Below are 12,494 nucleotides of genomic sequence, written 5' to 3' on the forward strand. Positions count from 1 at the left end.
GGGTGGCACATGCCTTTAATTCCAGCGCTCAGGAGGCAGAGGCAGGTGGATCTCTGTGAGTCCAAAGCCAGCCTGGTCTACAGAATGAGTTCCAGGACAGCCTGGAACCCTGTCTTGACAAACCAAAAGAAAAAAAAAGGAGCTGGGCATGATGATGCAGACAGTTGTTGTCGTTGTTATTGTGTGTTCATAGACATGTATGTGATGACTATATGCAAGTGCCCACATGCCTTCGTACATGTATGGAGATCAAAGGACAACTTTTTAGGGTCAGTGAGATAGCTCAGCAGATAAAGGCACTTGTCACACAAACCTGATGACCTGAGTTTGGATTCCTGGAACCCACCTGAAGTTAGAATGAGAAAACTGACCTGGATCCTTGGTTTTTTTTTAATCAACTTTTTTTTCCTTTATTAATTTATTCTTGTTACATCTCAATGGTTATCCCATCCTTGTATCCTCCCATTCTTCCCTCCCTCCTCTTTTCCCCTTATTCCCCTCCCCTATGACTGTTTCTGAGGGGGATTACCTCCCCCTGTATATGCTCATAGGGTATCAAGTCTCTTCTTGGTAACCTGCTGTCCTTCCTCTGAGTGCCACCAGGTCTCCCCCTCCAGGGGACATAGTCAAAGGTGAGGCACCAGAGTATGTGAGAAAGTAATATCCCACTCTCCACTCTACTGTGGAAACTGAGATAGAGGGGAGGACATTCTATTGGGACTCTAGATGAGAGAAGCATGGGAGAACGGCAAAGTAGAAGGATCCAGAGGGTCCTAGAAACCTACAAGAAGAACATTATGATAGGCAGATTTGGGCCCAGGGGTCCCGCTCAAACTAAGGCACCAGCCAAGGACAATACAGGCGGTAAACCTTAAATCCCTACCCAGATCTAGCCAATGGATCCTTGTTTTTATGCAGATTAATAGGCTGTTGTTAGTTTGCTAAATGTAATGTAGCTTTTGTTGGTAGTTATCAAAGCCAGGGCCATACACATGCCAGGAAAAGCCTCTGCTACTGAGCTACATGCCCCAGCCCTGTTCTATGGTTGTAGAATGTCAGCTTTGGAATGCTCAGCTCCTTCTCTGGCACTGGTCGGTTGCTGGGCATTTACCTGCAGAGCATCGCTTGGTCTTTGAGGCTGAGCAGTCGCTAGAGCAAGTCTTTTTCTGTCCATCCCAAGGCAAGTGAAGAGTGTGCCAAACAGTGCCCAGTAGTGCAGACTCCATAGAAACAGCCTCCTGCTTACAGTGGGGGTGTAAGACAACCGCACTCTGGGGACATCTAACACAACGAAATGCTTTGTGTTTAGTAAAAGCCAAAATACTCTCTTTTCTCATTTTTTTTCCACGTGTATATTTTAGGCAATATATTCCAAATGCCTTTGTTCCTTTTGCTTTAAAATCTTGAGAAATGTTGTTTTGTAAGAGCTATTTGATGTCCAGGAAGTCTTTTATTCTTTTTATTAGTTGTTTTTTTACATGTATCATAAATAAAAAGAAAAAAGAAACAGAAAACAAGTATGACATCATGAAGTAGGGCCAACATAAATTCCCAACTGAATTAGTATTCTACATGTTATATATTTTAAACTATGTCTCTTAGTGTCTGCAGCCTTCCAGGATGGGTTAAGGGAAAAAGTAGTTGTGCTGAGTATCCTGGGACATTGGCTAACCCTTTGCTTTTGTGGTAAGCCTTACTGGTAGGTCAGTCCGTCTGCATTCTAGAGACAGGAAAGGCTTTCAGCATCTTTTCTTAAATAATTATTTTATTTTTCTACATATATACAATAGATTACCAATGGCAAGAAGAACCGTGTCACAATCAGGAATTATATAAATGTTACATTCTTAGTGTTTTGGCTATTTGTATTTGATAGCCTTGAAGAAGACATCTTTCCTAGCTTGGTGCATCTAAGTATCTGAATGTAAATCAATCTCCATCACATATTGTAATTACCAACTTAGAACACCTATCTAGACCTAAAAACATCTTGACCCCTAAACAATTAAGTTTCATTGTAAAACTGAGCTACCTGGTCTTCAACTCCCTCAGGGACTTGAGAAGGAGTAAACTTGATTACCTGAGTATGCCAGGAGTGCAGGTTCTTAACCTTGAGTCTATCTACAATTTATGGATGGGAGATGCTTTCAGAGATCTCAAAAATAAGCAGACTGGCGAGCCAGGTCTACTTGACTTTTCAGTTGATAGTCTTCATTATTTCTGCCCTTCTCGTTCTGCTAGGGGTGGGTGGGTGGAACCTGGGAGCATCCCATATTGGGGAAGAGACTTTCGAAAAGCTTAGTCATTATATCCAAGGACAAAGACTAGCATAGCCCCAAGAAAGTAAGGGAAGGCAGAACACAGCAGTGGTTATGAGGAGAACTCTAGTATTGTGATTCACAGTGTTTATAAACAAGTGCCTATTTATTCTATTGTTTAATTTGGGGGCTGTGAGTTTCAATCATTTTATCTTCAATGGTAGTAGGTCTTTGACAAAAGTTCTGCATGACATTGACTTAAATGAGAAAATGCATTTCTTCTTGTTTGTTTTTTTAATGATTTATTTAACATTTTTAGCTATGTTTCTGTCTCTGTGTGGGTATGTACACGTGAGTGCAATGCCCACAGGATCTCTAAAGAAAGCACTGGATCCCATGAAGCTGGACTTTACAGGGAGCTGCCCATTGTGGATGCTGGGAACTGAACTCTGGTCCTCAACCAGAGCAGCTAACACTGTTAGCCACTGAGCTATTTCTCTAGCCCTTAAACTCATTCCCTAAAGATTAAGTTTTCAATACTTATACTATTGCTTAGACATTTTAAAGTGTTATAGGATGGAATTCATGGCTCCAGTGGGCTGCCATGGTATTATGTATAGGAGTACACTCAAGAATGTTTTTGAAATGAAGGAAGGTTATATTCAACTACATCTTGAGGGCAGTAGACTATGGCTTTAAATCACTGCTTTCTAGACTAGAATTATAAGATGTAAAGTGTGAAGACTATTTGTCAGGTGATCTAAGGCTCTTCTGATGGGCTCTGTTCCATAGCAGGTCCTAGAATTTCTAGTCGCATCCAACCTGTAGCTGCCACTGTGCCTTTCACAATTTCGTATCCTCTTCACCAAGTCTTTCTCATCAAAGGGAAAATAAGTGAATTATTCATTTCTTCTTCCATCACCAGGTATTGCAAGGCAGAGGAAGTACAGCAGGCAGTTTCATAGCTGACATTTTAGAGAACATCATGGTCATATTACTGAGAACATGATTAATTCGTTTGAAGGTCAGGAAGCTAGGAGATTTGCTAAGAGATCCAAGCACCTGGCTCCTGGTTTTGTAGACAGCTCCTCTCTAAGGAAAAGCTACTCTTTTGCTCAGACCGGATGTGTATTGTATCTGCAGATTGTAGCCATGTGTGCTGGTGAGTTGTTCTCCCCGCTGTGATGGGACACCTGGCAGGAACTACTTACAAAAAAGAGAGATATTTAAGTACACATTTAAAGAGATATTAGTTCACTGTGACAGGCAGGGGATGGGAGCTGGAGAGGCCAGAACAGATTAGCATGTGGCAGAGGCATCTTGTTGCACGCTTGTTATATCTTGGTTGATCAGGAATCAAAGAGATAGAGAGGGAACCAGAAGTGGACATCACATTCAAAGTCAGCTCCAGAAACCTAGTTATGCTAGGTAGGTTTCATATCTCAAAACATGTACAGCATCCCAGAGCAGTGTCACAGGCTGGGGACCAGCTGCTGAAGTGCATAATCCTGTGGGAAGTATTTTACATCCAAATGATAACTTTTTAAGATTTTTTTTTATTTATGTGTATGTTTGCCTGTCCTTATCTTTCTGTGGGTGTGTGAAAACATGTCCACACGCAGGTGGATGCCTGGGTCACTTAGAAAAGGGTACTGTATCGGCTAGGGTTGGAGTTGTAAGCAGTTGTGAGATGCTTAATGCAGGTGTTGAGTACCTAATTGTGGTCCTCTGCCAGAGCAGCAAGTGCCCTTGACCACTGAGTCACTTCTCCATTCCCTCAAATGATTACATCTGAGATTGGGCCATGCTGGCCGATGCAAGGCAGTCAGGGCAGGCCACAGGGCTGTAGATCCCATCCCATTTCTACTGGGAGCTCTCTGCTTCCTGCTCTACCATGACGTGAGAAGAAACCCAGCTCCTTAACACCTGCCACCACAAACTCTGCCATGCCTTCTACATCATGGCAGATTACAACTTCAGAAAACTTAAGCCAACATGGTTCCTCATGTTGCTTTTGTCCAGTGAGGTCCTGGCTGTGAGGAAAGTCAGTTAACGCCCATCCCACAAAGAGTTTCAGTTTTTCTTTGAGTCTCTGTAGTTTGTGTCGCATAAAATTAAGAAATAGAATCTCCCCTTTTCAAAAAAAAAAAAAAAGAAAGAAAGAAAGAAAGAAAGAAATAGAGTCCTTTAGTTTTCCTCATATTTCTTCTGAAAAGTCACTCCAACTTATCATTTATTCCAAGACCGTAGAGGGCCTTACAGGTGTGCATATTAGTCATATTATCTGACATTCTTTGTGCATTTGGACATCATTTCTGAGAACTTGGCCATAGCCAGTAAGGGAGGGCAGGCCTGAAGGACTTCTTTTTGTGCCAAAGCAAATTGAGCAATTTCTATAGCAATTCATGGCAACCCACAAAGGAGCAGAAGGCTTTGGATCTAGTGGGGCTCAAGGAAGGGGGTTGGACACACTGTAAATATCTTAATGTGTGTGTGTGTGTGTGTGTGTGTGTGTGTGTGTGTGTGTGTGTGTGTTATTTTAGGTCTCTCCCATGAACTTGGAGCTTGTACTTCATCTGGTCTGGGAACCAATTTAATTTACCCAGGAGTTCCCTGCCCCAGTCCCCCGTGTGCTGCAATTATTGGCAGGCTGCCACATCCACCTGGCATTCCTGTGGGTACTGGAGGCCTGAGCCATAGAATTCATACTTTCCTGACAAGTGCTTTACTCCTGAGCCCTCTCTCCAGCCCCGCAATGCTGTGGATTCTCAGGAGAAGAGGACGAACCAACCCCTACCGTGTTACCCGTGTGAGCATCTGCTTTGGCTGCCTTCACTTGTATCTCATAAGGCATCCTACTAAAGATGCTCTAAAGCCATAAGAAAACAGAGATTTACTTTTTAGATGCTTTTTAGAAAATCTACTTGACACAGTCATTGTGTTCTTAAGGGAAATGAGGCAAGGAATTAAAATATGATAATATATATCAAGGTGCTTTCACTGCAGAGAGAAACCCAGCGATCCTGCTGGCCGCTGACTGTAAAGTATTGCTAAGAGACATAGTCATAACCACCCTATTTAAATGGTACATGTAGTTGTGGGGGGGAACTTCTTAGAATCCCCAAAGATCACTGCAACTGCCAAGCCTAACTGGTAGTACCATTTCAAAGTCAGAGTTTAAAAATATGATACTGTTTAGAGGTAAAGTCACCACCAGGAAGCAGGCATTTGGTTTTCCAAAGTCGATTGGCTCAGTGCAGGTCTGAACACGTGTGGGGATGGGTTCAGCCCCAACCTGTGTGAATAATTTTTGAATAATTCATCATAAGTTCAAACACAGCTGACAATAACACATGATGGCATTTTAAAAAATACATACTAAAAGCTAAATATCCCAAGAAGCAAGAAACAAACAAAAAGGGAAAGAAAACCTTGCTTTTGAATGTTAATATTTTTCTGAGGGTAAAATGAAACTATCCAAACAATTCAAGAGATGTACTCAGGAATTAGAGTGTCCCTGAGGCCTGTCAACTCATGTTCATGCCTGGGTTTGCTTTATAGAATTGGAGAGCAAGAAAGAGAACTGCGGTAAATTCTTGTTTCTCCCAGACAAGGCTGGTCCCGTTTGACCCAGTGCTCTCTAGGCAAACAGCTACACTTCCTGTAGATCCCTACCCCCTTCCTCCAGGCGGGTCTCATTCCAGATCATGCAGCCTGGTCACTAAGACTTTCTTAGGAGCAGATCTGCTCTTCCTCATTTTGGTAGCTGCCAGCTCTGTGTCACATGAATGGAATCTGCTTTTGCCAATGGAAAGACACATCCTGGGGTAAAGGCTACATTGCCAGGGACTGTGGAATGGCTCAGTGAGGTAGTGAAAAGTATAATAAATCAGGGATTTAAAAAATAAGATTGGATAAAAAAACATATATTTTGTGTCTTTAGGAAGTATCTACATGAAGTATCTACATGTCTAGTAGGACTTATACATGCAGGTATAATTAACCAAAATATACAGTACCAAAAAGATCTGGTAGAAAACGTGGAAATATCTCTTATAGTAGGGAAACACGAATGAAAACAACAACAGTGTGATGACTCTGTACCTCCACTGGTATCTTTAAAACAAAAATGACTGAGCTAGTGCAGCAGCTCATAGTGTACAAACACTTACTGCCAAGCTTTTGGCCAGAGTTGGAGCCCTGGAACCCACGTGATAGAAGAAGAGAAATGGCAAGTTGTCCTTTGACCTCTATACTGTGGTGCTGTGGTATGTGAACATCAGCATGAACGCGCATGTGTGTACAAATAAACACATGCAGAAAAATAATTATAAAATCCAAAGGCATGGTGAGTGCTGTCAAAGACATCTGGAGCTTGAGAGTCTGCTGGTGGGTGTCTACAGTGGCACACACCCTTTGAAAACCATTGCTAGTCCCTTACAACCATAGTGCTTTTAAATATTTGTCCAAGGGCAGTGAAAGCACTCCTTTATCCAAAGACTCATTCAAAACCTGCTAGTGACAGGCTTAGTAGTAATAGCCAAAAGATAGAAACACTCGAAATGACCGGTGTACGTATATCTGTATGTATTTGTAGGGTATACCTGTGTGATGGAATAGCATTTAATGCACACAAAAGAACAGACATCCATCTATACAACAGCTTGGCACAGATGAGTCTTAATAAGAAGTCAGAAACCTATGCGAGACTAAATATAGGAACAGAAAGATGTGTGACCACTCAGGTGGGAATGATTATGTCTGAGAATGAGAGGACAGTAAGGAGGGGAGGGTGGCCCTGAGGTCCATGTGTGACTGAGGTATCTACATGAATTGCCACCTAGTGAGTCAGGATTAAGTAAAATGTGGCCCCTCATGGACTGTATATACAACCACAAGCTAATTGTTTAGTGCTAAGGTTTACACAACTCCCAAGATGTTCAAGAAAAGCATCTTTCAGGTAGCATATACTTACAGTCCACTTCTTAGTTAATGTTTTAGAGTTTCTATGGCTGTAAACACCATGGCCAAAAGCAACTTGGGGAGAAACAATTTAATTTTGTACATCCAGGTAACAGTCCATCACTGAGAGAAGTCAGGGCAGGAACTGAAGCAGAGGCCATGAAGGAATGCTGCTTACTACATTGCTCCTCATGGCTTGTTCAACCTATTTCTTTGGAGCACTCAGGACCACCAGCCCAGGGATGGCACCACTCATAGTGATCTGGGTCCTACCACATCAATTATCACTCAAGAAAACGACCCACAGGCTAATGTGGTTGGAGGTATTTTCTCAGTTAAGATCCCCCTCTTCCAAGATATGTCTAGGTTTGTGTCAAGTTGGCAAAATCAAAGCTCAGTTAACAAGAGTAGGTTCAGCTGGGTGGTGGTGGCGCACACCTTTAATCCCAGCACTCGGGAGGCAGAGGCAGGTGGATCTCTTTGAGTTTGAAGCCAGCCTGGTCTACAAAGTGAGTCCAGGACAGACAAGGCTACACAGAGAAACCCTGTCTCAAAAAACAAACCCAAACCAAAACCAACCACCACCACAGTCACAACAACAAACAAGAGTGGGTTCTAATAGAGGACAACAAGGTCAGTAGCAAACAAAGAAGACAGCATCACAACCAAAGGATTCCCATGGCTATTCTCCCACATCAGTGAAGATGAGGAGGGGAAAGGAAATAAAGTGGGAAGAGATGCCTCCTTGTGAAGAGCAGGGCACAGATTTGGAAAGTAGCAAACTCCCCTGCCATTGCTTACTCAATAATCCTTCAGCTCTGGCCTCTCTGTGGTTGGACTTATTTAGTCCAGCTCTGAACTTCTACAGCAAAGCTCAGAAGAGGTCAGGCCACTCCTGTTCAAAAGCACCGACACTCAAGACTCTATTGCAATCTCTGTCCTTCGAAGACACGCAAGCTCTCTGAGCCTTCGTGATTCAGGAACATCAGCTCCTCGCTGTTCCGGCTGTTGTATGAGTAAAGATGAAAAGAGCTGGCTAGTGGAAGCCCTTAGCACTGCCTCCTACCCTTAGTGAGAGACCTAATAACGGGATCTTCCTTGCCATCATGTCCTTCTCTCTTGTTTTTCCAAATATGTCTCCTCCTCCTCCTCTTCCTCCTCTTCCTCCTCCTCCTCTTCATGATGTTTAGGCATCTACTGTCATTAGCAGTGAGAAGGAGGCTTTAATCTCTAATCAACCACTGGAAAACAAGGACACACATCAGTGGTTCCTCCAAGGAGTAATTGTAACATTACTTTTAGTCATCTGATTCATCCTCCGCATGATTTATTTGCATATGTTATTTCATTAGCCTTTGTTTCACACTTGATGAAAAAGGATTGTGGCTCAGCAATAAAATGAAGAAATAACTAATGACTTTGGTTCTTCCTGGGTCCTCATTTCTACTTAGTTAAATAATTTAAGTTTAAAGCACTTAACTGTTTTCAACTAAATAAAAATGAATAATAATAGCTTTGTAAAGTTATTAGATAGGCCTAAATAGAATTTATCTACTAAGTACAAATTTTACAGACAGTTAAATGGGTTGTATAAGTTAGTGTATTTTTCCAGATATGACATTAATGCATTAAAAAAAAAAAAGCCCTTAAAGTCAAGTAGAAACTCATTGACAGAGCTAGATTTAAAAAAAAAAAAAAAAAAGTCTTGCCTTTCCTGTAAAGTAGTTTTATTTGTCTCATCTTCCTCTTTATGATGTTTCGGCATCTACCCTGTTGTTATTTACAGTTTTAAAAAAGCTTTAATCTCCTATTCAGCCACTAGAATAAAGGGGAACATATCATTGTTTTTTTCTTTATTCTGCTTACTAAAATACAAACAGCCCATTGGTTCAAGTTCATGTTCAAGTCACATTCTTGTCACCTGTGGTGGATACATTCCCTTGGAACTAAGTGGGGCTTTCCTTGTGTTTCAGGCTTTGGAGACTTAAATCTCCATGATCAGGTCCACCTTCTAGAGTGTGCCTGGCTAGAGATCCTGATGATTGGTCTTGTGTGGCGCTCCATGGAACACCCAGGGAAGCTCCTGTTTGCTCCCAACTTGCTCCTGGACAGGTGAGTGTCCTGGCTGTGACCTGGAGAAACATCCTTCATAACCACTCGTTCAGAGCCAAAGCTCCTTTGTTCCACACTCCATGGAGCTTCAAAGAGTTGTATGCTTGGGTTTACTTTACGAATGTGTGACTCGAGAGAGGCCCAGCGGCCATGCTCATGGAAAGCTTAAGCGAGCTGTCTGCTTGCCGTCTCCTCTGCCTAACCCTATTGTCTCTAGCACAAACACATAACTACAAACTGGAAGTTTCCAGCTCTACCTTTCTCTTCTGTTATATCAAAAGAAGTTACAAAAAAATAATTAAAATAATCTTTTGGTGCCTTTACATCCAAGCCACAGTGGCCTTTCCATTTCGCTGTCTAATTTTTTCAGCACTGCAGTGAGGGAATCTGGCCTGTGCCTTTTGAAGGCCACTTGCTGTTCCAGGGACTGAGTTCAGGTCCCAGCTCCCTTGTTTATCGTTTTACCCTGGGTTGCCCTGCACTAGTGGTCCTGGTTCCTTCCTTTTTTCAATCATTTCTTAAAGCAATAGGATTTAGCTATCATTCAAAGATGCTTCCACCGATATAGGCCCTGCCTGGCACCAGCTGCTATGCTAACTCATTTCTCAGTTACGTCATAGAATCATCACAGCACCCCAAAGGAGGCGGGAGCCCTCTCATCTCCACTCTCCCAGAAAGGGCGATGATTCTCTACCCCCGCCTCCTGATCTACTGCAAAATTCAAGTGACAAAGAACTGGGCGAGTACCTGATTTCTGCTTTATTTGATATTAATTTAATTTTTAGGAAGCTTTGATGGTACTTCCCTAGAAGTAGATTAGGGGGCCCATAGAATGGTTTCCCTAAACATGGGGAGAGGCCACTAGGCTTTTTCCTTAGAACTTCATCTATGCTGGAATAATGTCCTACCATGGACGGTGTCTTTGGAAGGGTAGACGGACGTGCTGCCCACCTTTACCCTTCTCTCTCTTCCCCATTCTCTCTTCTTTACATCCTTTTTTCTTGTCTTTTTTTTTTTTTTTTAACACCAAGACTGGCACTTGCGCTCTGTGATTAGGCTTTCATATGTTAACAAGTGAGCTGCTCCACTTGGTGGGCACCTTTCTTATCCTTATCTCCTAATGCTTTCTGGGAACAGTCAAAAAAAATATTGAATTTTAAATATCAAAAGATCTCTTACTTTCCTTCACCTGAAAAACTCATAGAGGTCATGACGGGATGCTACCTGGGGTTTTCTCATTTACTTTTCCTTCCTTTCTGCGTATTCCTGTTGTGGTTCATCACCTCATCACCTTGCACGGAAGTACAAATAACTGGGTTTTCATCTTTAGTCATTTCTACCTAAAAAAAGAAAAAGACCCAGAGTTGGAGTTTCAGATCATTCTGGATGAGAATTCAATATCCTTTGCACAGTTATCACCCAAGTCTAGTCTTTCGTGGACTTGGGGTCTGTTTTGCTTATTGTAGGATTTTGGTAGCACCTCTGGAAGCTGCCTCCTAGACCCTGGTAGCACCCCCACCCCGAGTATGACAAGATGATAAGTGTTCAAACGTTTTAGATGTTTCCTGTCTGTGACAGGGGCGAGGGATGACAAATGGTTGAATACTCATTTTCCCAGATAGCTCTACATTATTGTACCAAACAGCATGGAGACTCATCCCCAGTCCTGGCTTCATCTCCTTTCTTATCAAACTGATTCTTTGTTCTTCTCTTCTATCTTAGCATCATTACCGCATAGATAAATTGTAGCCTCCGTCTCATCCATCACCAACTTGTCTAGTGACCTGACAAGTTTTCCCTGAGTGGTATCTGAAGCCCTCCTCATGGTCTCATCTTCTGTTTGTGTGCCTCCCCAATGCTGTCTTGCCTTCTTGTTTTCGACTCCTTTTTCCTTAAGTCTCACATACTCACTGACATCAGAGATAATGGCCCAAAGGGCCACTGTGATTTGGTGACTCCTGACGAAGCCTCCATTACTCTCAATTTCTCTTGAAAGTGCCACATAGGCTTCTCATGTGTGTAAATCAAGAACGGCTTTAATAAGCTCATTGAACTCAGATTTTTGCAAACTCAGTCAGATGACGTGAATGAAGAAGGCTAGTGGACAGGAGTCCAGGAGGGAGGGCTGCGGGTTAGGTGACCTCGTCCAGGCGCAAGATATTTGGCAGTTGATGTTGACCTGCCACTTGGGAAAAAAAATGTCAAATTCAAGTTTTAAAATATTAGCTTTTGGTGCTTTGGTTTATTTGTGTGATGGAGCCTCACCATGTGACATGGGCTATTAGTGAACTCATGATCCTCCCGAGGGTTGGGGATTACATGCTTGGCCAGCATCACAGGTTTCTTCCATGGTTCTAAAATGGCTTTCTTGTTAGAAACTCACCCAGCCTTTAAGGCTCATTTCAGGTACCCATTCTCCTTAAAGCGTTCCTTCAGGTTTTTCTTCTCTTCAGCCAGAAAGCATGCTTTCTCTTGCCTGGGTCCTCTGTGCTCAGTGTCTCTGTCCTCTGGAGCCTCCTCCTGCCAGACGAATGTGCGTCGTCATGTTATCTTCCTGCTCGCAAACTTCTTGTGGTCCAGAACCAAACGCTGTCCACCTTTGTGTTCCCTCCATCATACAAAGTCTTCTGTGATGCTACACAATACTTTTTAGTGGCCCTGGCCATGGCTGTTGTGGTAGCATTTCCTGAGTGAAAAGAACGCCAAGGTTGGTGAGTAGTTCAGCCTCCACTGTCATCAAACTCACTCACTTGTATTTTTTTCTGCTCACTGGCTACTGGCTTATTTCATTATAGTCTTTGCAGAAATTACTATCCATCTGCTTGGGAAGTTTTTTTTTTTAAACTCATAGTTGCATTTAGCTTGTGACTGTATTCCATAGACCTCTTAAACAACTTTTAAATTTCAAAGGCGATAAGCAGGGACTCTTATTTTTCCCAGAACCTGCCCCATTATTTCAGGTCTTAGTACAATAACCGATACTTAGATGATGTGGGTCTGGTCGTACTCTTCTGTAGTTGTAGCCCCATGGAGGATGAGACAGGAGAATACCCAGTTTGAGTCCAGCCTGTGTTACACTGTGTATAACTGTCTCAAAAATGAACAAAAAAGCCCCCACCTTAGATAAGCTTGTGAATGTAATTAGAAAGTGACAAACAGCTT

At 42.5% G+C, this 12,494-nt stretch overlaps 1 protein-coding gene across 6 annotated transcripts in view; it reads left to right on the top strand.

Moving 5' to 3' along the window:
* ESR1 (estrogen receptor 1) overlaps positions 1-12,494 on the top strand; it is a 366,771-nt gene that overhangs the window by 294,284 nt on the left and 59,993 nt on the right. For all 6 annotated transcript variants that reach the window (XM_084775860.1, XM_084775859.1, XM_084775858.1 and 3 more), the window contains one exon: positions 9,194-9,332. In XM_084775860.1, coding sequence (XP_084631986.1) covers positions 9,194-9,332 — 139 coding nt within the window. The remainder of the gene's footprint in view (positions 1-9,193; positions 9,333-12,494) is intronic.

This window comes from Acomys minous (assembly GCF_964271855.1).
Source record: "Acomys minous genome assembly, chromosome: 3".
Taxonomy (NCBI): Eukaryota; Metazoa; Chordata; class Mammalia; order Rodentia; family Muridae; genus Acomys; species Acomys minous.